A 26,449-nucleotide genomic window follows, 5' to 3' on the forward strand; every position below is an offset into this window, starting at 1 on the left:
CGGATCAGTAAAAAAAAAATAATAATAATAAAGAAAAGAAAAAAAATAAAAAATAAAAAATAAAATAAAAATAAAAATAAAATAATAAAAAAAATCAAAAATTGAAAAAATCAGAAAATTTTCAAAATCCTTTCAAGTTACACTTAATTTTGATTTGTTAAAACACGACCGAGAAATACCCAAATTTCAAAATCACCAAATCTTCATCAAATCTGAGGTCTCACACGAGCTCCGCGCCATCGAGACCAAAGAATCAATAAGGTAACTCTGTCAAACCCCGCGCTTGAGTAACCATTTTTCTACAAAAGTCATCAATTTAGCCGGTAATTCGAAGTCGTGTTTTGCAGAATTTCGTCGGGCCCGTACAAATAAGGGTTTAGTCTATTCTTTGCACGCAATTCCTGCAAAGAAGGGCAACTGTAGATACCCCGATTTGAATGGGCCCTCACTCGAAGGCCCGAAGCATTGAAATCATCAATTTTAACCAAAATCAAGGCCTCTAACACCTCTCAATGGGTTAGTATGTCCACTAAAAGGATTCGGCACACTCCCATTTACCCGACTCATTTGAAATACCAATTTTCCAACAAAATAGGCCAACGGGCCTCAAGGGCCTAAAACGTTAAAAAATGACAATTCTGAATAAATCAATGCCCTAAGACCTCCCAATGGTCTAAGAGGCCCACAAGAAGGGGTGTGACCCATCCCACATGTGTCCAACATCACCGCTCCACGCTCACATCCAAAAATTGATAAATTCTCCAACAGGTCTAAAAGGCCCAAATCGCCAAACACATGACATTTTTGATCGGACCAATAATCTCAAGAAAAATACAAAAAATTGAAAAAATTAAAAAAAAGGTGAGACTTGGAAAACCTACCCTTCATCTATCATCCATCACTCTACCTCGAAATTCGCAAATGCCCTAAACCTACCTAAGGCCCACAAGGCCTCAACCCCTTCATAAACCCATTACCTTTAACCCAAAAATAACCTCATACCTTCTAAACCCTAAAACCTATCCACCCTCAAAATCCAACCCAAAACAAACCTTACCCAACCTAAAATAATCTACAAACCAAAGCCCAACACCAAAAGCCCACAAATATCATTCTATCCATATCCAATTACCCAACCCACAACCCTAATCCATCAACTACTACCCACATCAATCAATCACAATCCTCACACCAAAAGATGACACATGTCATCACCACCTTTCACCTCCCTCATCTAATCACCTACCTCCATCACCATTATCTAAAAATCAATCAAACACATCACCTTCCCTCCAAAATCAACTCAACCCATACCCTACCAAAATCAACTCAACCCATACCCTACCCTAACCTAACCTATCCCCATCCTCAAACATCATCAACCACCCACACCTCCACCCATGCCCTAATCCATCACCATTATCTAACATCATCAACCCATATCTCTACCCATCATCTTCCTTAAAATACTCCAATAAAATCAACTCAACCCATACTTCATTCATCACCAATCAACTAACCCATTTCTCTCTCTCTAATCAAACAACCCCCATCAACCAATCAACCAATCTCATTCCTCACCCTCTCATCATGATTGTCACATGGCATCATCTCATTTATTCTCCCAAAAACCAACCAACCAATCTCTTACATTACCCATCCCTCCACCTTACCCTTTTTCATTAACCTAACACTCCTTCCCTAAACAACTCTCTTACACTCCCACTCCTCCCATCAACCATCACTCATCTCATCCCACCCAACATTCTACCTAAATGGGTTTGGGTAGGATCCAAACCATTTGGGTTGAAATACAATCCATTTTCATTCTTTACAAAATTACCCATAAATTCACTCCAAATTTCATAACCTCATCTCCTAAAAATCATGCCATTCTCTATCCTCTTAACTCTTCATCCCATTATACCTCCAAACCCCCTCCAAACATCTATAAATACCTCCCCTCTCATCCCAAAAATGGTTACCAAGTCTTACTAGAAAAAAAATATAATCTCAACTCATCTCTCATCTACTCTCATTATAACCTTAAAAAAAAGTACATACATATTCTCTCCTACTCCACTAAGAACTCAAGAGAATTCAAGAAAAGAAGAAGAAGAAGAAAAGAAGATCAAGAGTACAAGGTGGGTTCTAAGTACACCCCCTCCCTCTCTATCCTCTCCTCCTCCCCCTTCTAATACCCCATTTTTCTCTTTCATTTTGTTTTAAATGAGTAGTCCCTAAGGCAAATAATTCATTAGGATCATCTCCTTCAATGAGATGATCCTATGATCAAGCCAATAATAAAATCCCTATGTAGGGTACAAACGCACCCACGTGGCACATTTTTCACTTTCTTTTAAAAACCAAAATGACCGAATGGTGTAGAGGTTACCGTCATTTGGCGGGGAAAAAGGGGTGCCTAACACCTTCCCCTTTCTCCAATCGAGCCGCTTACCCAAACCTCTAGGTTTGATCAACCTTTATCCGTTGCGAGTCACTAACGCCCAAAAATGTCACTTTTCGCAAAATGTACATCGGGTGACCATTCACACCCACTTCAAACTTGAATGGTGGCGACTCCAATATTTAGTAGTTGTGGCCGTCGTAATGACGAAAACCACGTAGCTACAAGTAAAAAGCATCTAAAGTTATGTGCACTTCCATGGCAGAAATGTGTGAATCGCAGTAAATCCAATGTCAACCCAGCATTTATGTTTTCAAAAATATCAACCTGAGTTAATAAAAATAGAGTCAGGTTGGGATGACACAAGATTTATTGTGATTCTCATAATTCTGACATGGAGATGCATACAAAATTGTAGATGGTTTTTACTCATATGGTTATGTGCACATCCCACGTCAGATTTGTGAGAATGGCAGTGAATACCTTATGTCATTCTAACATTTTACTAATCCACTTTAAAATAATGACAAAATTATTATTTTTTAAGTGGTTTGAATCGTTGGAGACAAATTTGACTCGGACGATTCAACTCGATATCTACTCACCCTCTGATGCAAATCAACGGTTCTGATCAGTGTGCTCATTTGCCCTCTATTTTTTTTTTTTTTTTTGGCGCCACAACGGAAATGTGAAGTGAAAAAAACAGAGTTTCAGAGAGGGAGGAAGTGAAGTTAATGGCGGAGATCATCTCTCCCATGGAAATCGACGGCTCTGATGACCCCATCAAACCCAACAAAGGCAAGAACATCATCGTCCCAGGCAAGGCCACACCTTGGGTTGAGAAGTATCGTCCTCAATCGCTCGCAGATGTCGCTGCACATCGAGATATCATCGACACTAGTAAAAAACCCTAACCATAAAACCCTTTTCTTTTTCTTTTTTCTAGGGTTTCTTCATTAAACCCTATAATCATCTTTAATTTTGCTTTTTTATGTTTCTCAATCTTCTTGTAAAAAACAGTTGACAGGCTTACAAACGAGAAGAAATTGCCTCATCTCCTCCTTTACGGTCCTCCTGGTACTGGTAAAACATCCACCATTCTTGCTGTAGCTCGGAAGCTTTATGGGGCTCAATACCACAATATGATTCTCGAGTTGAATGCGTCCGATGATAGAGGAATCGACATTGTTCGACAACAAATCCAAGATTTCGCTAGCACTCAGAGCTTCTCATTTGGGTATAATTTTGAATTTTTTTTTTTTTTTTTTTTGTTTATTTATTTGTTATTGTAAGTGGATTTGAAATAGCACTTTGTGTGTTTGTAAAAATATGCTACTAATCATATTGAATGCATCGCCTAGGGTTTCGTATTAGAAGGGTAATTGACAGTTTAGATCCCAAAAAATGGATAATCATGGATCATTAGGATCATGGAGGAGAAAATAGGAGAAGTGTAAGGAAACTACTAAATTAGGGTTTTGTGAAGATAATCCTATAAATAGGTAAAGAGGACTATAATTACAAGTCTTTTTTATCGTTCTTTGAACTCGAGTTTTATTCTAACCTAAGTATTGGAGACATTACAACAGTACCTAACAGTGACAGTGATGAAGATAGCATCAGCACCGGTTTTGGGTGTGTGATTCATTGGTGATCTCGAGGTTTATATCGTCAATGGAAAAATTGCTTCACATTATTATGGATGCTTTGATTTGTTTATTATGTTTCATAAGAACGTGAAAGACGGTGTTTCTAGGGCAAAGTAATGGTACTTATATTAATGTATTTGAGTAAAGGTTAGATAGGTTTTTTATAGTATCTAAATCGATTAAGTTATCACAAATTCCAAGTACATGCTTGAAAGAAATCTTCAAAATTGTTGCAAATTTTATCATTGTACTCTCATGGACTCCTTAGATCCAAGCGATAGTGATGCAAACAGCTTTGCAACTGAGCAAAACGCAGCACAAATAGTGGGAGAAAATTAAATGAATTTGGCTACAGACAATAGCTTGACCTTCCAATGGTCTAGGTAATGTGCTTATGAATACCAAAAGTCAATTAGGAAACTAATAAAGGAGGAAAAAGCTCCTGCTATATTTTTCAAGAAAAAACTTCTTGTTTCTCAACTTTATCATCGTATTCATCATAGATTGGATTGGAGTGAAAAATACCTTCCGCATTACATGATTTACTATATTTGAAGTCAGTTTTGATCGTAAAGAGCGAACTAACGAACTTCTCCAGTTTGTATACATCTTCTAGTGTAGCATTGTGTTGAACCGATTGTCTTCTCGGAGGCATCTGGACAAGAACAACAAATTACATGATCGACACAAGCTTTGATACTAACTGGTGCAGGGTGAAGAACGGTTTTCCAATTGGTTCATTGATTCTCAAAAGACTATCGAACAATTGGGCATCAAAAACTTGTAGATTCACACAAAATACCAAGCAATTGAAAATATAGAGAAAACTCTATAAAAATCATAAATTTTATTAATCAAAGATCTTCCCTCATATTGGAGTTACAATACTATTTATATAAAAAAGTCTTAAACCTAGAAGAACATGAAATAGTCAAAATAGAAAAAAATACTAAAAATATTAAAAACAACCTTGGGATGAAAATAGATACTAATTGACCTTAGAAATAAGAGAGAATTGACGGTGCACAATTCTAACTTCTATAACTGAAGTTATTAACAAAACGAAACTTTCTTAAAATAACAAAAACGTCTAAAAAGTAGGTTAAAGGAAAGAATCGTGTCTGAAAACAAAAAATCCATAGCTTGCTATGGATCTTGAAGATCTTGACGTTTCTGTTCAAGAATAGGTCTCTTCGAATTATTTTGAATCGTCGCTCGTACCGTCGCTCGTTCGGATCCGTGGCCCCACTTGGGTTTGTTGCATTGCATCATTCTCCTCGGGTTGAAAGGAACTTCTCCTCGAGTTCAAGGCGTCGTTGTTTGAATCATATGGTCCAACTACTTTTATGATCGACTTAATGTACGCAACAATTGGACAACAATTTGGAGGCCATCCGAGCGGTAGTTCTACGAGATATACATCGATGAACTCATCTAATAGGATTTTGACCATAGTTGGGACATAATTAAAATCTATCTCCAATCGATATGCCAAAGCCAAACCAATACACAATGTAATAGGAGAATCGACGAACTTTGCAATTGTAGGAAGATTGGAACCCTTACTGAATTTAAACCCAAGGTCACCATTACCTTTCTCGAACCGAGAAACGTGGATGAATTTGAGCACTTATATGTAATTTGGAAAAGATTTTATTTGAAATAACGTCCCTTAAGCTTCCATTGTTGATCATCATACCGTAAACTAATTCTCTGCCCATCGTGCATATTGTGAAAGATATTGTTGAAAAACGAACCGTCATTAGATTAACATTTGGATGTAAAGAAGCTTGTCATGGTATTAGAGCCTCCTCCACATATTCGTAAACAACTTCTTGCTCCTCAACTTCATCATCATACTCATCATAGATAGGATCAGAGTGAAAAAACATCCGCATTACACGGTTTACTATATATGAAGTCTGTTTTGATCGTAAAGAGTAAATCAACGGACTTCTCTAATTCGTATACATCTTCTAGTGTAGCATCGCATTGAACCGATTGTCTTCTTGGAGGCATCTTTACAAGAATAACAAGCTACACAATCGGCACAAGCTCTGATATCAACTGATGCAGGGCGAAAAAACAGTCTTCCAATTGGTTCGTTGATGCTGAAAATAATATTGAACAATTGGGCATAAAATACTCATTGATTCATACAGAATACTAAGCAATTGAAAATAAAGAGAAAACTCTCAAAAAAATTATTAAAAATAGTAAAAACGACATAGGAGTGAAAATAGATACTACTTGACCTTAGAAATAAGAAAGAATCGACAATGTGTGATTCTAATTTCTATAACTAAAGTTATTAACAAAACGAAATTTTCCTAAAATAGCAAAAATGTCTAAAAAGTAGGTTAAAGGAAGGAATTGGGCCTAAAAACAAAAAGACCATAGCTTGTTGTGGATCTTGAAGATCTCGACGTTTCCATTCAAGAATAGGTTTCTTTGAATTATTATGAATTCGTCGCTCGTCTGGATCCGTGGCCCCACTCCAACTTGTTGCACTGCATCAATCAACATTCGAAGAATCAATTTAGTTTTCTTTTATTATTTATTTAAATTTTTGGCAACAATGAAGACTGAATATACATGAAAGTTTGATTAATAACCTTCGCAAGTTTTCGACTTTTCAAGTAACTTGTTCAGTGGACCTTCTTATAAATGCCTTTTTCTCCATTTGACCTTTGCCAGTGATGTCTTGAGAGTTTGATTAGTATTTTTTTTTTTAATTCAAATTTTTGGCAACAATGAAGAGGTAATATATATGAAATTTTGATTAATACACTTTTCATAGTTGCTGACTTTTCGAGTAACTTTTTTAGTGGACCTTCTTATAAATGCCTTTGTCACTACTTGACTATATATCTATCTGAGAACACAAAATTCGTGGTCATGACTGATTTTCTCCTTCACCAGTGATGTCTTGAGAGATTTCTAGCTTGTGTTTTATTTTATCTTCCTCTTTTGTAGATCACTCTCTTTGTTCAAGCTAATTGAATTTGCTCAAGTATCCAAAATTTTAACATTATGAAAAATTATCAACTTTTCTTAGTTGTGATAGTGACCACCTATGTTGGTATCGTATTCTCACTGTAATGTGTCACTTAGCTTTCCATTAGAGTCTCTACATTTCTATTTTCATCACCTATTGCATTTATTATTGGTTTTGGATCTTTCGATCTTATTGTTTGTAAGTACACTTTTGATGATGATTATTATTATTCTAGCTTCATACTCGTTCCCCATCCTAGTATAACTTGAGAAATGAGTTAGTGGAGTTAATTAACTATATCTTTTGTCCACATGTCTCATTAGGATTCATGCAACGTTTATCAACTTATACCTCGACTATCTATAAGTCGGAAGTTAGGGTTATGGGTAATGGTTGTTGTATCTAAATTGACCAAGTATTGTTGAGAAGATCAATGTAGGGCTGACAACGGATCAGTTCGGTACCTAATCAGTGCCACTCCGATCCGATCTGATTTTTTTTAAAGATGTACACAATCCGATCTAAATGGATTAATGAATACGTGAACCAAATCCGATCCGTTTCATTTCATCCTTAATCCGAAACCAATCCGGTCGGATCCGAACACATGCCTTATTTTCAAATTATCAATGTTCAAAAATTTTAAAAATATAAAATTTTAAACAATCTACTTTCCTACTACAAATATAGAGGGAAATAAAAAAGACAAAAATGTTTTATCTATATGTATTTATATGAAATTAAGAATAATAAAAAAAAATTGTTGAAATATGTTCGGATCGGATTGGGGTAGATTTGAATCCGATCTGAAATTATTTCGGATCTAAGATTTCAATCCGAATCAGATCCGACAATCCGATTTCTCAAGTTTTTTCGGATTGGACCGGTTCAGACGTCGGGTATATTTCAGATCATTGCCAGCGCTGGATCAATGGCAGTTTCTTGTTAGACAAAGATGAGAGAAAGTATGACTTTTGTGTTGTTGGATGTGTCAACTCATGTAAACCACTTTTCATTATTTACAGTAAGTCATCTGTGAAGTTGGTGTTACTGGATGAGGCAGATGCCATGACAAAGGATGCTCAATTTGCTTTGCGAAGAGGTTTGCCCACGTTATTTTCTCTCTATTCCTTCTTTCTATTAGAGGCTATTTGTTCACCTTCATTGTATTAACTTCTGTGTTGTGTATGATGTAGTGATTGAGAAATACACAAAGAGCACTAGGTTTGCACTTATTTGTAATCATGTCAACAAAATAATTCCGGCATTACAATCAAGATGTACTCGATTTCGGTTTGCTCCTCTTGATGCTACTCACGTCACCGAACGCCTTAAATATGTAATTGATGCTGAAGGGTATGACTTGTTTCATTTATGGGCAATGTTTTGTTGTTGAATAGACTGTTAGTAACATTTTTGTGGATTTCAATGTATCTGTTATTTTTATTTTTGGGTCGGGTAGTATAAATAATTGTATACACTATCTTAGATCTTATTTTTCATTGTGTTGCAAAATTGTAGTATGTTCATAATCTCTGATATACAATTTCATGTTCTTTACAGCATTGGAAAGATCTGAATGTCTCTAAACAATTAAATTAGGGATCATCACATTATTCTCGTCTCTTCTTGGAGGGCATATACATCATCATCTATGTGTTAAACCAAATATGGGGGTTGAAAACTTGAAATCAACAAAATCTAGTACTATGTCTGTAATATTATCTTCTTTAACATTTGAATAGGTTTTAAGAGTTCTTTCTTTTGGCACTTACATTAAACTGAGTTTCCCAGTGATTGATAAAGGCTTCATTTATCATTTAATCTCAAATGAATAGCACACTTTGCCATTTGGATGCTGAATTGCTTTTCCTTTTTATGATCATGGAAATATGAATTACGTAAAAGAAAATATGTTGTGGGTAAAAATATAGATTTTAAGTTTTCCACCTTCGGCTTTGACTATGGGCGGATGCTAATTCTCTTTGATGGTTCTTTATTTGAAATAGGCTGAATGTAGATGAGAATGGCTTAACAGCCCTGGTACGGTTGAGCAATGGCGACATGAGAAAGGCTTTGAACATTTTGCAGGTTCTTACATTTATTATTTAGATAGATGATTTTGTTATATTCTTTGGCCTAGAAATTCAGTATTCCTTCCTTTTAATTTCTTAGTCTGCCATCGTGCTGATTATCTACAATTTGGGGCTACAATCTTCAAGTTATCATTGTGTTGTACAATCGTTGACTAGTATCTTATAGTTGCTTATAAAAATTGATCAAACAAACTATATAATTATTAGGCATCATTACAACTTCAAAATTTATCAGCAATGTTGCTTAAATTCTGAGTCACTATTATTGTGAATTTATGATTAGCATTATAGGCAATGCATTTACAAAATGCCATGTCGGTTTGATTCTCTGTCTCATAAAGTTGACTGGGCACCATGCTGATCAAATGATCTTAGTGCAACATTTGTGCCTTACCATAAGCCCTTGCAATGTGGCACATAAGGCATTGGCACCCTACCAAGTTACCAACTGTTCACTAGTACTTAGTTTGTAGTTCTGCATTACATCAATGGCCTAAGGGGTTGTAGGTTTTATGACCATGAGGAATATAAAATTGGTAACCAAAAAACCCCTCATACTTGTTAGAGACCAAGTGTGGACTTTGGCAATGTAAGCATTCATGCTTACTTTGCAGCCTAACAACATACACATTCACGCTAAGCTTGTGGTCACGCTCCCACGCAAGGCGATGTGTTTTAATGCCCCCATAGTCTCTAATGGATCTTTATCTTCCTCTCCGTAAGTTATTGGTACCATGTTTGTTGGTGCCTTAGAAGAGTGGCATCCATATCTTTTTAAAAGTGGCCTGACCAGACTCAAAGACTAACTATTTTTGACATAGTATGACTCAGTAAGCTGCATACTAAATTGTGGGATGGCATGCACTCCAACACTCCATTTATAGCCTTGTTTGTTTATGTTTCTGTAAGTACGCCTCACCTTCTCCCAAGGCGCTGATGCCATCCTTGGGTTCTAAAGAACCCCTCTGTTTTGGATTATGACCCCTTCTCAATGTGTTCGTCTCTTTTTGGGTGAGGTGTCATGCTTTGGGTGGCCATCGCAATTACTTTTTTCATCTTTGCTAACCCAACATACTTGTACCATCTGATATCGATCATTGATGTAAATCATTTTTTTTTTTTTTTTTTGTGATCCACAAAAATGAGTTTTAATAGGGAAAACTAGAGAAACAGATAAAAGGAAAAACAAGAAAAGAAACTAAAAATGAGAGATTCTTACAAAGGAAAATACAAGGACTTCCTTTCACTTGAAGACCAAATCTTCAAAGCGAAGAGCATTCACGTCAGAATTAGAGATATACTAGCTAAGGATAGTCTTCACCATGAGGATGATGTATTTGATGCTCCATCTTTAAATTCCTACCATTTTCTCAAAGACATCGACAACAACTGGAAAAGGTATTGGAACATTTCAACGTTATCCAACATGTATAGTCAGTTATAAACATTAACATTCGCTCCCCCTTTCCCTCATTTGTTTCCTTGTCCTCTTCCTCTTTGTCATCATCATTATTCGCAATGTAGTATTCCAATAATTTAAGGTCAATTTTGTGGATCATATTCCTTAATTCTACCCTATCGATAGCTATGATCTATGTTAAGGCATTTGTTTAAAAGAAATTCTTTCTTATCTAATTTAACATTAAATTGTACTAATGCGCGACGCAAATAAAGCTTATAATCACAGCTTCCAATGGAAAATTTGTAATTATTTTAGTTTTCAATTGTTTGGGTCTAGGTTTTTTTATTACTTTTATCTTGTTGGGATTATTTCAGATTAGTTATTTTTAATTTTGAGTTGTCTTGGGGCTATTTTAGATATTTAATTTGAGTCTAGATATTATTCACATCATTTTTCTTTAGGCCTTGAGGGGTCAAAAATTTTCGTATGAGGTTGATTTTTGTGTCATTTGAAAGGTTATTGAATTAATTATCTAACAAGCCCAATATTTTTCGATTCTGATTAGTTTTGAGAGAATTATTGTCAAAATACTGATAGGGTATCACTTTTACGTGAGATTGACTTCTCAAGGTCAAAAGTGCTTATGTTTAAGTTATGTTAGGATTAGGGTTTTGAGTCTAATATGAGAGACCTTATATGTATGGCATAGTAATTGGTTTTAACAATTTATGCAATAAGTTTTTTTTTATGACTCTTCTTAAGATTTTCTCCATATTTGGATCATGTTGAGAACATTTTTAGTGTGAGACCTATTGGAATAGTGTAGTTTATTATTAGTTTTCTATTTATTTCTATGTAAGGGCATTTATATCCATTCACACATTAGTTAATATAAATATCTGCCAAGCTCTTTTTACAATTTTTCTTGGTATCAAAGCAGGCCTTTCTCTCTACCACGTCACCCAGTTCGTATCTCCATATGCTTTGGCGTAATTCAGCCCACACGTGCGAGGGCATGTTGAGTTTAGTCCCACATGGGACATAAATTGTCTTGTTTCTCTCCTTATAAGCTCCTGGTCCAACTCCCCTGACATGGGTTATTGGTTCTGGTGCCTCTAATCACAAGACCAGTGATTCTAGTCATTTTACTTCATCTATTTTTCCTGATACTCATAGGGAGGTTTGCCTTGCTGATGGGTCCCTTACACCTATACACAGTAAGGGTACCATTTTATCATCTGGTATTTCTCTTGACTCTATGCTTCATGTTCCTCACCTATCTCTTAATCTTTTGTCTGTGAGTAATCTTACTAAATCTTTAAATTGCTCAGTGACCTTTTTTTTTTCTACTCATTGTACTTTTTAGGACTTGATTTGAAGGAAGATTTTGGCAAGGGGTATGAGAGGGATGCGTTATACCTATTTGGATCTCCGTATACTGCTGTTCTGGCCTTTATGTTACCCTCTTTTGGGAGTCATACTTTTTCTTCTCAGTCATTAGATTTGTGGCATGCTTGCTTAGGACATGTTAATTTTTGGTACTTATGTCCTTTATTTCCTACTTTAAAAAAATCTTGTAGTGGGTATTAATGTTAGTGTTTTGTGTGTGAGCTCTCCAAACATACACTTCATATATCTCTTGCATGCATCGATTTAATACTATGTTTGATTTATTTCATTTTGATGTATGGGGGCATTCTCCTGTTACTGCTTTAATTGGTCATCGGTATTATGTTACATTCATCGATGACTATTCTCGTTATACTTAGGTCTATTTGATGTGATCTCGGTCTGAAGTGCTTCCTATTTTTGTTAACTTTCTTAAAATGATTCAGATTTAGTACAACATTACTGTTAAAGCTCTTCGGTCTGATAATGGAGGTGAATATATTTCTGATGGGATTCACTCTCACATTCATAAGCATGATATGCTCCACCAGTTGGCCTGTCCTTACACTCCTGAGTAGAACGGGGTGGCGGAACGCAAGAACCACCACCTTATAATATTGCCCGTTGCTTTTTTCGAGGCATGCATGTTTCTAAGTTATATTGGAACATAGTGGTTCTTACTGTGGTTTTTCTTTTTAATTGTGCTCTGAGTTGCATCTTAGAGGGATAAGTGCCTCTTTATGTTCTTTGCCCTGATAACACCCTCTTTCGATTACACCGAGAGTTTTTAATGCACTTGCTTTGTTCAGGATCACACCCCTTACCGTACGAAATTAGAGGACAAAGCTATTCAGTGGATTTTCTTGGGCTACTTATCTATGTCAAAAGGGTATCAGTGTTATTATCATGTTTCTCATCGTGTCATACATTCTACGGATGTCATATTTTTTAAAATATTCCCTACTTTCGTGCCACATCTTCGATGTTATCCCTTCTATTTTTTATTTTCACTTACCTATTACACTTCACAAAGGTAAACGATAGTGTGTTACCGATTATCCTATTGCCCAGTTTGTTTCCTATCAGGGATTTTTTCTTTCTTATCAGGTCTACCTTGTCACCATTGCTTCTATTCGAGTTTCTCGGTTTGTTTCAGAGGCATTACAAGATCATAAGTGGACTGCAGTCATGATTACTAAGATGGATGCTTTGCAAAAGAATCATACCTGGGAGTTTATTCCTCTTCTCTCTGGGGAGCAAACTGTTGGTTGTAAATAGGTTTTCACTATCAAGTATCTCATGGATGGCACTATTGATCGATACAAGACCCGCTTAGTTGCTAAGGGGTTTACGCAGACTCCAATAAAGGATTTTAGTGTTACATTTGCTCCTGTAGCTAAACTTTCTAGTGTTCGCATTCTTATCTCTTTTGTTGCATGTCACTCATGACCTCTTCACCAACTCGATGTGAAGAATACCTTTCTAAATGGTGATTTGACTGAGGTTATCTATATGGACCCTTCTCCTGGATTTTATCTATGTCGCATTCTCAAATCTTTGTATAGCCGGAAGCAATCTCTGCGAGTTTGGTTTCAATGTTTTTTTTTAGGTTATTTTATATGTGGAGTTTTCTAGAGGCCACTCAGATTATATTTGCTTTGATCGTCGAGGATTAAATGGTCATTGCACCATTGTTCTGGTTTATGTGGATGATATTATCCCGATTGGAGATGATGCAAAGTAGATTGATAGGGTAAAGATGCTATTAGGTCATGCTTTTGAGGTTTAAGGACTTGGGTCCCTTTCAATACTTATTGGGGATAGAAGTGGCCTGTTCTCGTTGTGGTATTTCGTTATCTATCACAAATATATATTAGATCTTCTTTAGGACACTGGTATACTTGGTTGTCATCCTACTTTCTCTCCTATAGATCAGAATCATCGCCTTCATACGAATTTGATGATCTATCATCTGATTCTTCTTCTTATTAGAAACTCGTAGGCCATCTGATTTGTCTGACTAATACTGGATCGGATTTAACCATTGCGGTTAGTGTGGTTAGTCAGTTCATGCATGCTCCACGTACTTCTCAACTTGATGTTTATCGTATTCTTCGCTATTAGAAATCACGTCCTGCTCTTGGGCTATTCTATTCGTCCGCTGCTCAACCTCATTTATCCTACTTTATTGATGTTGATTATACTGGTTCTTTTACAGATAAAATATCTACCTCTGGTTTCTATACTTTCCAAAGTGGTAACCTGATCTCGTGGAAAAGAAAGAAACAGAGTGTGGTTTCCCGTTCTTCTACTGTAGTTAAATATCGTGTTATGGCCCTTGGCATATGTGAGTTTATTTGGTTTCGATCTTTGCTGATGGAACTGTGATTTCCTGTCTCTGATTCTTCCACTTTGTTTTGTGACAACAAGTTTGTTATTATGTTTGTTTCGGACTCAGTTCTTCTCTAAAGAACCAAACATATAAAGGTTGATGCACATTTTCTCAGGGAGAAAGTTTGATCCGGTGCCCTTTAGACCTTATTTGTATCTTCTTCAGATCAACTTTGCTGACGTGCTTACAAAATATGTTGGTCCTTCTGTCACTAACTCTCATCTTGTCAAGTTGGGCTTAGTTGATATATTTTCCCCAACTTGAAGGGGAGTATTGGAATAATGTAGTTTATTATTTATTTTTATATAAGGGCATCTATGGCCATTCACACATTAGTTAATATAAATATTTGCCAAACTTTCATTATGAGAGTTGACAATTCTCTTTTTACAACTCTTCTAGACTAAAGTACCATCTATCTTCTACTATTTCATCTTCTACTTTATCTTCTCATTTTTTTCTATTTTCTATTTTATATCATCTTTAACTCCTATCCAACCCCAACCAAGTACATTAAAATATTTCAATCATTTTTCTTTGTTCTTCACCACCACCTAATAATCCTTTCTACCACCCTTACCAAAGTAGAATAACCTTAGAATTGAACAAATTTAAGTTGTCGTACATCATCCACTTTCCTATAACTTTTATGAGCTTTCAACATGTACTTGTGTGTGCAATAATGCGAGTATGACATCAATTCCTCAAGATTCATTCACCATACCCAAAGTTTAAAGAAAAAACAATAAGTTTTGAGAGGCGATTTATGTGGTTCATTGTAGTCCATAAGCTACGATGTGCCCATTTGTTGGGGAAAAATGATGTGAGGCAAATTAATCTCCTTAGAAATCAAGTGAATCAATCCCACCTAAACTAATTTCCTAGACTAGTTTCTCCCAATGTTTTCAGATGCTGAGGCATTAGATTAGAGGTTGAGCGTCAAGGCACAAGGCGTAAGCTTCACATGCAAGGAATTTTTAAATTAATAATATGACGTACAAATGATTAACATTGTAAAAGTAGGTTATGAAATGAATCTTACAACAATTTATGTTAAATATATCATATTTTCCGTGTTGACGCGCATTGATAAATATTGATATGTTGAGAATACACAAGATAAGGTAGGCACTACTTGTTTCCATATTTCAAATTCCGTATCCACATAACTGAAATCTATGTTTTTGTCCCCTACATTAAAAATAATATAAAATATTACTAGTTTATATTTTAGCAAGAAAAATATTTATATCTTAAAAAATGAAAGTTTTTGTGGAAAATAATCATTTATATTTATTGCAAATATATAACTAAAGTCTATCTTTTCAATAACCTTTCTGCTTGATGCTAAGTACAACAAAACTCTATCTATGAATCAAATTATATATATATATATATTTATATTTATAACTGAAAATTTTATTGAAAGGAGGACAAGGTTTCCTCAAGAGAAGATACAAGAAAAAAAAAAGAAGAAGAAACAGAACAAGAGGCATAATGTGAGGCATATGCATTGGCTAAAAGGCATAACCCCTTTTGGGAGCTTCCTGTCTGGAGAAGAGGTCTTAGTTATTTTTACATTTTTCCTTGCTCTATGAGGCTTTTTAATGAGTCTTACCCTGAGGCACATCTCAAAGTGTAAAGCCTCAAATGCCTAAAAACACTGTTTTCTTCTTCTTGTAGTTAGGTGGTCCTGTAAAGTAACCACCCTGTCGCTCAAATCAATTATGAGCCAAAAAATTGTAGCTTGAGTTGATCGAGCCCTTATTGCACAGGTGAGTAGTCTTCCCTCATTTATGCACCACTCACAACTACTATTGCCTGAGGTTGAGAGAATATTCAGAGGATATCGAGGGTGGGGATAACATCCCCATTGGGTGGTCACCTAGCTAGGTTTTTTTTTTTTAATAGCGTATATGTAGGATTTTAGTCTAATTGTTGCTTAGGTTTTTTTGACTACAATAGATCAATTGACTATGTCATAATGTTGTTTTTTTAATTTTTTTGGGTCCATCTCTAATTATGGTAGTCATACTCGTAGTAAGCTATCTCAAATTGTTAGTGTTTTCTCCTTGAGACACCAAGATGGGGACATTTTCACGTCAAGATGTGCCACCAATCCCTTGGTGTTGGAAGTAATCTTTTTGGGAGGGATTTAAATAGGAAAATGGCATTTGACTTTGCCCCTGATTCTAGGGATTTCAATTACTGAAAACTCTTCTAACATATGGTATTCCTTAATTGATTGTTTGGATTCATTGGTTACCAACACGTGATGCTCATCTGGTGGATGTGCGCTTTTTGGCATCCACAATGCTAAAGCACTATTCGTCACAAATTCCATGATTGATCATTATTATATTTGACCCCACCATCTAAATTGTCCTTTTCTTTAATCTTCTGATGGGACTCCTCTTAGATTCCCTTGAACTTACTCATTTCTGATTTCATTGTTTTAGTCCTTCCACTTACCCATCATAACATCCTGATATGTATTAAAATCATTTTGTGGACTTCTATTTCATATTTGCTGAAAATTTTGCTTCATAGAGCATACCTGGTCTTAATGTTATCTTGTAAAATTTTCCTTCTGTTTGATTGATATGTATAGGTCATATAATAATCTGGCAAAATATCTCCAATTTGGCCAACCAACAAAAAAACAACTTAATCTCGCCCTTTTTATGGATAGTGGAGCTAAGATAATGAAAATGTTTGGTTCGGGGTATTTTCCTGCACACTAATCCAAACTAATGCTCTATCCCTTTACACGTCTTTACTAAAATTGCATTGCATATACTTGACTTGGGTCTCCAAATTCCAAGCTATCGCCTTATAGTTCTAATTTTGTAAGTACTATTTCTCTGGCATCATCAATCAAACTACATCATTTCAGAACACACACCAAGGGGGGTTCTGCTTGAATATGAGCAGTTTTTAACCTGTAAATGGTGTGCAAAGATACAAATTCAGGGAAAATCCTCTGTGCAATCCCACGATAACTAGAAACTCTCTAATCTCATCACCAACTGTACTTATTCTAGTTTTTGTTCTTTTATATATGTTGTCAATGTATCCACTTAGGGCTCTTTTTTAAAGTGCAATAAATACACTTTGGAAATTGGATTTTGTAGTGGGAATGCCCTTAAAAAAATCTTTTCTTACCAAAATACCCTCAGATGCTTAATCCCAAGGTGTATTTATTGCACTTTAACGTATGCCCTACACCCACTAAATTAGCTCCTAAGGAATTCAATCACCTGCTTTCTCTAAGTTACTGAAGATTATGTGGATAATCTCATTTTCTCGAAACCTATCCATTAACTATTGTTTTTTTGCTTTGGCGGGCCGCACGTACCATCCACCTGCATGTGACATCATTTAAATATACCACTTTGTGTGGAGGGGCATATAGAGACTCGAAGGTGTGACCTGGGGTGCAAACCCAGTCACCCTTACCATCTCAGCTAACCCCTGGTGGGTCTATTCATTAACTATATAAGAAGTGGGCCTTGATGGTTGACTTCTTGGCATGAAGCCAAACTGGTTCTATGATATGCACATTTCTTGTCTTAATCTTTGCTCCATCACTCTCTTAGTTTAAGTATTGTGGCTTATAAGTTTGAGGGAATGGTAGTTGATCCAATTTTCTCTCTCTTGTTCATCTAAACAGGTACCAAAATTTTCCATTCATCTGACATTTTCCAGAACAACTTAGTTAACTGGGACAATCCAATTGCTCCCATGCACTTTACCATCTAGACCATAGCCTTTTCTATCTATATTCATGTGGAAGCTTCACAAAAACTTCTTTCAATTTACTTCCTTTTCAGTATTTCCATATTTTGGATTGTTTTCCTCGTTTGTGATTCATTCCCAAGTCTTGAACTAAGACCTTTTTTCTCTAGTGGAAATTTTGGGTCCTTTCTTAGAGGTCATGTTAGCACATACATCATTTGACCCATTTTTTGATCTGTGCAGTCAACACATATGGCTTCTGAGCATATAACTGAAGAAGCTGTTTATCTGTGCACTGGAAATCCAATGCCCAAAGACATTGAGCAGATATCCTACTGGCTTCTAAATGAAGCATTCACGACCAGTTTTAAATGTATCCAGCAACTTCTATCATCTTCTTTCTTCAATGATTTATGATAAATTCTGCCATCTGTTAATGTGGTTGGTTCGGTATTTACATTTGTTGTGTACAAGCACGTGGCATATTTTTGTGATCTTAGCTATGTACAGACATATTTGAAATGAAGATGAGAAAAGGACTGGCCTTGGTAGACATTGTGAGAGAGGTTATGATGTAAGTGAAATATCTCTTTGCCTACAATTGATTTTTTTATATTCTGGATTAGGCTTTTGTTTGATGAATTTCATTCTGTGCACTGTATTAACAGGTTCATTTTTAAGATCAAAATGCCATCGGACATCCGGGTTCACTTGATTAATGATTTGGCCGACATTGAGTATGCACCTCTTTCTTGATCTTTTCGTATTAAACTTTTATAATTTATTCTATAACATACAGAGATATATCAAATTTAATTGCTGTTTATTTCCGTGATGCAATCTAGCAACAAATCCAGAAATTGGCAAACATATAAGGTGCATGTTCATCCCTGTGAGACTATGATAGCTGGAAACTGTATGTAGCATTCCTTATCAATACGTCCTGATACTAGTACCAAATACTCGGGGCTGCAACTCAGACTGGTTGGGTCGGGTTTCCCAACCATAGCCCGAGCCCAACCCGACCTCTCAGGCTTGGGATACCTAGCTCTAGGCAAACCTGAGGGACTCTTTATTCAACCAAGCCAACTCGGATATGCTTAATTGCCTATATAAATTATATTCCAAAGTCTACCCCTAACCCCTCGCCCACACACACATAATAATAATTCATTAGTGGGGGGTTTGAAAGCAAAGAGGAAAATGTGCATGATATTATTCTCAATATAAAAGCTTTAATGCTAAATTGATGGATCTTGTTTAAGGAATATATGAGTTTGTTCTTTGAGGAAATAATTTTTAGACGGGTTGGGATAGGTTGTCACCTTATCTTGACACAAAAGGATGTACTCATGGACCCACAACGGGTGGATTTTTGTGAGGCTTAATCTCCTCACCATGGAGATCATTCTCATAAAAGTCATTCTATTTTGACATTTCTAACCTTGTCGAAAGTGGTTATGAATTGAAAACAATTATAGACACTGTCAATTGCACCGTTAACTTGAACTCCACATTTTTTTTTTATAAGTAAAATTATATACAGAGAGGACAAGGAGTCCTCGAAGAACTCCACATTTGTCAAGTTAAGAAGTTTCAAATAGGCTGACCTCCATCGTGAAGTTCATCCTTTTGGAAAATCGAAGCTTGAATCATCTTGGTAGGCACTGTGAGCATGAGGTCATTCAGTTTATCAAAAATTTGTTTCAACCTATCCTACATTCCCTACCCATTGGTAAAGAATGATAATTTACTGAAAAATTATAATAATATACGCATGGAAATTTGTATATTCAACATTATAGGACATTTTCAGTGATTTTTTCATAATATATTGGGTGGAGATGAATGTGGTTTTCATCTTGGAATCGTTTTTCTCATTAAACTGACTTGGGTGCTTGAAATTGAACCAAGTTATTTCGAGAAAGAAATGTTGAAAGAAGCATCTAGAAACAAGAGATGAAATTTTTGTGTATCTCACTCAATCGATTTCCCTTTCTTGCTTGTCGTTACGCCTGACAGCTTAAAAGCATATGCAACTAGGTTCATACTATGAATTCAAGTTTATAAGCTAGTTAGTTCTGACAGTAACATTTGAGTGTATGTTTCTTATTAAAAAGAGAGTAGATCCCATTTTTTTTTTTTTGTTTTTTTTCCAAAAATTCTTGATTATGGGATGGGAGTAGCATTTGATCATCTGATTGGTTTGGGATGCAGGTACAGAATGAGTTTTGGGTGCAATGATAAGTTGCAGCTTGGATCATTAATTTCTTCTTTTACGCGGGCTCGATCAGCTATGGTTGCTGCTGCAAAGTAATCTTGTTTTCAATTCAGGTAACCTTCTGTCTCTTGCTTTTATTTCTCCTACTAATTAAAAAAATGCAAATAGGATCTTAAATTTCTTTTTTTTTTTTCTTTCTGATTTCAGAGGTGCAGATGGTGCTCATGGATCACTAACAATGATGTAGAGGAGCAATGCTTGTGTGTGTGTGTGTTTTTTTTCACTTTTTTTATGGGCTCTTTATCAGCTATGCCGAATGCTTGAAGTTGTTTTTTTTTTTTTTTATACATTTAAAGCGGACGAACACATTCATATGCTGATGTTTTCATTTCATCTAGTAATTTTCTTCGCCGCTCCCATCTTGTGATTATACCTTTTTTTAGTACTGGACTGTCCAAAATCTGGCTCAAGATCGTAGTAACCAAGTTTGGATTCGGCGATTATTCGGCAGGTTAATTTGGGAAAGATCCAGAAACAAATTGAGGATTGTAAAAATGATGTTTTAACTAATAAAATAGGTGCTTTATGGAATTAAGGCTTCGAGAGGTGGAGAGACGGGGCTTGATTCAACCCACCGTATAAAATAAAAAATAATGGAGAATCATAAGATTTATTCCACGATTTGTTGATTTGGATAATCCTTTATTTGTTGAAAAAAAAAAATCAAAGAATTATGTGAGAATGCTCAAGATAAGAGTTGAATTGTAAAATGAGGATTCCTGTTAGTCCACCTAAGATGCAGTTCACCAAGAATAAGATTGTTATAACCCATGGTTATAAAAGTTGTTGGGGGACTAAGATGACTTGCCATTTGGCATCTCGCTTCTGAACGATTTTCAGTGGGGAAAATTATTTAAAAGAACATTTATAAAACTTCTTTCTAAATAGTCTCTAAGTTTTAAGAGAGTTTGATAGGACATTTAGTAAATTTTTTCTCCGTAATGATCTTTCATAATTGATGAACTTATCACTTTTTTATTTACTGTTGCTGATGAACACTTTTTATTTATTTATTGTCGAGTTTACTATTTTTTAAATAAAAAAAAATGTTGAACTTGACAAAAGAATCATTCTTCATTGATTTTCATTTAAAAATTAAAAATAAAAAATCTTAAAAATGACTTTTTCTTCTTTCTTAAATTCTTTCTGATAAAATTTAATCTTCAAAACTCAATTAAAATGTTAAAAATCCATTGTTTGGATGAAAACGATGAGTATGAACGATTAAAACATTCAATAGTGAGAAATGTGGGTGAAAAATTAGATCTGAGGACGGTTTAGAAAGATAAAAATTTACTAAATGGATTATTAAGAAAAAAATCCCTCCACCAGGGCCTTTCAAGTAATTTTCCCTTTTCAATGTGAATTATCCTAAAGCCAGAGCTCAATCTATTCGATTAATTCTTTTTTATTAATTTGGATCATCTGATCTGCAGGCCCAGGCCCAATGTTAAGAAGCAAATTTCACAAGTCCACCATTTCCTCAAAAAAACAAAAAAAAACTCTTTAGTTAAGTCTTTTTTATTTCTGTTCATCCAAAAATAATAATACATTCCGAGTTTTAATGTTGCTTCACCTCATAACTCACTCGAGTCGAATTGACTCGGTTAATTTCAAAATAACTCGCCGAGTTCTAAACTATATATTACGACAACATATGTAAAATAAACTATTTAAGAGATCTGGTATAGAGGTATATACATCTAAATATGTCCTTTGGGGGAAAATCTAACATACAACATTGGATCACCTAAACCAACCATAGCCCCACATGAATTGAACCACCTGATCAAATCATATAACCATTCGATGTAATCCCCCATTGCATGTTAGCAAAACCCATTAGTATTGCTACACTACACCCGCATGTGGATGGATGATCGTCCAATGTTGATCATGCATCAACGGATGAAAGAAAGAATTTTCGGGACCCTACCCACATTGATTGGGTCGTCCACGTCAGAAGGGCTTCTGTAGGTACATGAACATGTCCTGCAGTGGCGATAGCTGATTATTATTGTTATCGAATTGGGCATCATATGGGTTTAAATTACCCATATTAGCCCAATCTCCTCTCCATCCTGTTGGCTCGCTTTGTACCTCTCTTTCGCACGTGGGGAACTCAGTTGACACCACGTGATCCGAGCAGCTTGATTCTGTGTGTAGTTTGGGTATCGAATCTGATGGATCGAAGTAATGGAAGTCGTTGATCATGGATGATGGTGATGGAAATGGTAACGGTGGTGGGACCGACATGTTCTGTCCACGTGTCGAAATATCTGGCTTCTGATCCTGGGTTTCGGATTTATGTATTAGAGGTGATGGATTTGATTTCTTGTCTAAATTGAATTCCTTCTCTAAGCTTCCTTTTTTGTTGTATATGCGACATAACACCCAATCGTCCAGCTGCAATGCATCGTGTGTGAATGTTGTTAGATCTAACGAAAATAAAACTTATATAACCTACTGAGTTGACTCATCGAATCAATTAAAATTTAATTTATTAAATATTTAGAATATATATATTATTCTCAATGGACCCCACATAATCCACTCATATTCATCAAAAACCATTCAATCCATGCCAGTTGGATGATTGGACTGATTTCTAATGGTGTGGGACTATGAATCACTAAACTACTTCGGTGTTCATTATATCAGTAATTAGTTAAATGACCGATTTACCCCTTTATATATATATAAGAAATCATTAGTAATTGAGGATAAGTAGTAAGTGGTACCCACCCTTGAGCTGCTGTTGTTCTTGCGAGCGGATCTATCCACATCTGCAAGGCGGTACTCATGCATGATCCAATTGGTTTTCAAACCTCTTGGTGCCTTTCCGGCATAAAACACAAGAGCCTTCTTTATGGCAATTGGTTTCGGATTTCCAATTGGTTTATCAGCTCCAGTTGCCTTCCAGTAACCGGATCCAGCTGCACGATTTGGTCTCGACCCATTCGGATATTTCCTGTCTCTAGGAGAGAAGAAGTACCACTCTTTTTCACCATATGAAGCCAGACCTATACAACCATAAACCGACTCAATTAACAAAAAAAAGAAATTTAAATATATATTAAAAAAAATAGAAAAAAATAAATAAATAAAAATTACCTGGAAGTTGCCATGGATCAAATTTATAGAGATCAATTTCTTTGATTATAGGAACAGAGATGGACAGAGAAGCACATTTTCGACACAAATAGTGGACCACCAACTCCTCATCCGTTGGATGAAATCTAAATCCTGGAGGCAACTCTAAATCTCCACCCTTCATTTCTCTTCTTCTCTTGATTTCTCTCTCTCTATCTCTATCTGTGTAGAGGCTTTAGCTTTGGTAAGAAAGAAGGAGCTTGAAACTTAGAACACAAGAGAGAGGCCGATATTTAAAGACGATTGAACGACGCGTGTCTCATAGGCGGCGGTGGGGTTTCTTGAACAGCACGTGCGTTTGATGAACAACAGATTTGAAGATTAGTCTGGAGAGTTGACCGCAGCCGTGATCACAAAGTTGAAGTGACACGTGTCGAGAAAGTATAAAATGATTGTGTCACTGCTTGCGTCATCTTCTTTGAAAAATTGTATCGTTAGTCGGCTGGACCAGAGAAGAGAAAAAAAGCCCCAAGGAGAAAACGACAGAGGATGAGACTGACACGTAGGTAGCATGCGTGTCCACATAGGTAGTATGACGTCATCATTGTTTTACCAATTTGATCGATCCCCAAATAAAACTGGAGGCATTTATTGGACCGTTGCTATCGGAGTCAGGTTTTTTCCTTTTGGAAATGATTACATGTTTCCTTGTCGAACACCTGTATCATCCTTATCCTAAGTCCACACAATTCGATTTTCCTCGAGATTTGCTCCTTGTTAGTGGGGGTGATCAAAAGATATTTTTTTATTTTAAATTTATTATTATAGGGGATCTACATTCGGGTAGAACCAAACCCCGATTTTCCCGTTCGATCTAGTGAAAATTTCGGGTTCGGGTTTTGTTCCAAAGGCAGGACCCAAAATCAAACCAAACCGATTTTTTCGGGTCCAACTTTGATTTTGGGTTCGAGTAAATCAAACTTTTTTTTAATAAAACATTATATACATGATTTACAATAACTTCTATTTTAAAATATATTATTACCGTGGAGATCATTTTAGTCACACTATGAGATAAAGACACATGTCATATGAAAATAAAACGAAAAGTCCACAAGAGAAATTTTGTCAAAATCTATAAACAAAAAAATGGCAAATCTCCACGTTCGACATACTGAGCTAGGAACATGGCAAAAAATATAATTATTCACCCCCCTACCGCTACCATAAGAAATGCAGAGCATGGTGTCAACCGAGATTACCCAAAATAGGTTGGTAGAAAATTAAACTTGGGCTTAGAATTTATAGGCCAAACTGAAATAGACCTTGGGAGAGATAAGAGTCCTACAGTGCACCAAAATCCCTTAGTTTGTAAAAGACAAAAATCAAATCCCTAACTCAAGCAACCAACTAGACACACAGCATGAGAACAACCCCAAGATAACATATAAGATCAAGCATGTCCAAGATAAGTACGAGAAATATCTGAATCAGATTGATGAGGCACCATGTGTCAAAGATATCTTCTCATATTTAAGTAGTCTACAACACTTACACATCAAAATTCAAATCTTTGACAAGTGATGAGTTTATCTTTCAAAACACTCAAATGCGCCTCAAACAAAATAGTTCATTTAAACACTTAGATCCGCCTTGTGGTAACATCTACATCCTTAAATGTCCATCTATATAAATCGAACCTCAAGCAAAGAAACGAAACAGACAAAAGATCAAAGTCGACCATCTTTCCCACCTCCTTGCCCTTTACCACCCTAGAAGTCATCAAAGGAGTAGAAGAATGTCATCTACATAAAAGAAAAAAAGACTAACATGGCATGACAAAGCTCAACATCAAAGAAAGACACACATCTCGAGGAGTGAAAATACTTGAAAACCTCTTCACAATTACCATAAAATAATTATTTAGTTGTTGCAAATTGTATAAAATATAAGATAGAAAAATAAAAATAATTTTATTATTATTATTATTATTATATATGGGGAATGATAACGTCCAAGATCTCATGAGGACATTAGCATTGTCTAACAATACCCATCCTCATTTTATCTTTTAGTGAAAAAGACAAATGCCTGTTAATCTTCTACACAATAAATACATTATTATGTCATTAATAAATGAATTTATTATGTTGGTATTAATTGCCAAAGCATTTACTAAAAAAAATATATATTTAATTAAAATTATTTAAATTCTCATTACATTTATTTTGTAAACAAGTATTTATTGTGTAAAAGACCAATTCACTCTTATCTTTTTTACTAAAAGACAAAATGAGGAAGGGTATTATTGAAAAAAAAAGTGTTGGACAATACTAATATCCCCATGAACTATTGGACGTTAACATTCCCTTATTTATGTATAGAAAGAAAGAAAAATGGCTATTGTGATGTTACCTATTGTATAAAGTATAAAACATAAAGATAGAAACAAATTATTGATTGGTAATGATTTATTACTATAAAATAATTATTTTGTTGCCTACTGTATGAAATATAAAATATGATGATAGAACTTTTTTTTTTTCTATTTGGTAACTATTTATGCATAAATAGTTACTTTGTTATCTATTGTACAATCCTATATATAAAGAAACTTTCTTTTGATGGGTAACTGTTTACTATTATAAAATAGATACTTTGTTGTCAATTGTATAACTATAAAAATAGAAAATGGGGTGAGGGGAATATTTCAGTTTTTTTTTTTTTTTTTTGAATTTTTTGAAAACCTGTTTGGTTTCAATTCCGATTCTCGGTTCTAAGTTCAGTTTGGGCTCAATTCCGATTTTTCGATTCGATTCTAGTTCGATTTTCGGGTAATAGGTAATTTGTACATCCCTATCTCTATCATAATAAAATACGATATAAAAGATAATACTTTCTCTATCATTATCCCATTTCATCTTTTAGGACTTGTTTGATTGCATGGCAACTCTAAGGAAAATAGTTGACCATGTGTAGATAGATGGTGTTAAATAAATTGAAT

General features: G+C 35.3%; 2 protein-coding genes across 2 annotated transcripts; one reads left to right on the plus strand and one right to left on the minus strand.

Annotated features, from left to right (window-relative positions):
- The first annotated feature begins 3,069 nt into the window (after nt 1-3,069).
- On the plus strand, nt 3,070-20,860 carry LOC147406394 (replication factor C subunit 3). The gene is made up of 10 exons (XM_086434400.1): nt 3,070-3,307; nt 3,428-3,644; nt 8,080-8,156; nt 8,251-8,410; nt 9,064-9,145; nt 18,315-18,444; nt 18,582-18,645; nt 18,740-18,808; nt 20,289-20,405; nt 20,500-20,860. Exons 1-9 carry the CDS (start codon nt 3,142-3,144, stop codon nt 20,386-20,388), a joined length of 1,065 nt encoding a protein of 354 aa, XP_086290526.1. The 5' UTR covers nt 3,070-3,141; the 3' UTR covers nt 20,389-20,405; nt 20,500-20,860.
- Nucleotides 20,861-21,909: 1,049 nt separating this feature from the next.
- LOC147406395 (NAC domain-containing protein 2-like) lies at nt 21,910-23,709 on the minus strand. The gene is made up of 3 exons (XM_086434402.1): nt 23,467-23,709; nt 23,098-23,375; nt 21,910-22,758 (listed from the first exon to the last, which is right to left on the minus strand). The coding sequence occupies exons 1-3, from the start codon at nt 23,627-23,629 to the stop codon at nt 22,312-22,314; spliced, it is 888 nt and encodes a 295-aa protein (XP_086290528.1). The 5' UTR covers nt 23,630-23,709; the 3' UTR covers nt 21,910-22,311.
- Nucleotides 23,710-26,449: the final 2,740 nt, after the last annotated feature.

This window comes from Akebia trifoliata, chromosome 3 (genome assembly GCF_017979445.1).
Source record: "Akebia trifoliata isolate Shusen 1 chromosome 3, ASM1797944v1, whole genome shotgun sequence".
Classification (NCBI taxonomy): Eukaryota; Viridiplantae; Streptophyta; class Magnoliopsida; order Ranunculales; family Lardizabalaceae; genus Akebia; species Akebia trifoliata.

Coding starts and splice junctions, on each gene's coding strand:
- LOC147406394 (XM_086434400.1), top strand. CDS start 3,142: ATGGCGGAGATCATCTCTCCCATGGAAATCGACGGCTCTGATGACCCC. Junction 18,445..18,581: donor ATTCACGACCAGTTTTAAAT/GTATCCAGCAAC, acceptor AGCTATGTACAG/ACATATTTGAAATGAAGATG. Junction 18,809..20,288: donor AATGATTTGGCCGACATTGA/GTATGCACCTCT, acceptor TTTGGGATGCAG/GTACAGAATGAGTTTTGGGT.
- LOC147406395 (XM_086434402.1), bottom strand. CDS start 23,629: ATGAAGGGTGGAGATTTAGAGTTGCCTCCAGGATTTAGATTTCATCCA. Junction 23,376..23,466: donor TGATCCATGGCAACTTCCAG/GTAATTTTTATT, acceptor ATGGTTGTATAG/GTCTGGCTTCATATGGTGAA. Junction 22,759..23,097: donor AGAACAACAGCAGCTCAAGG/GTGGGTACCACT, acceptor GATGCATTGCAG/CTGGACGATTGGGTGTTATG.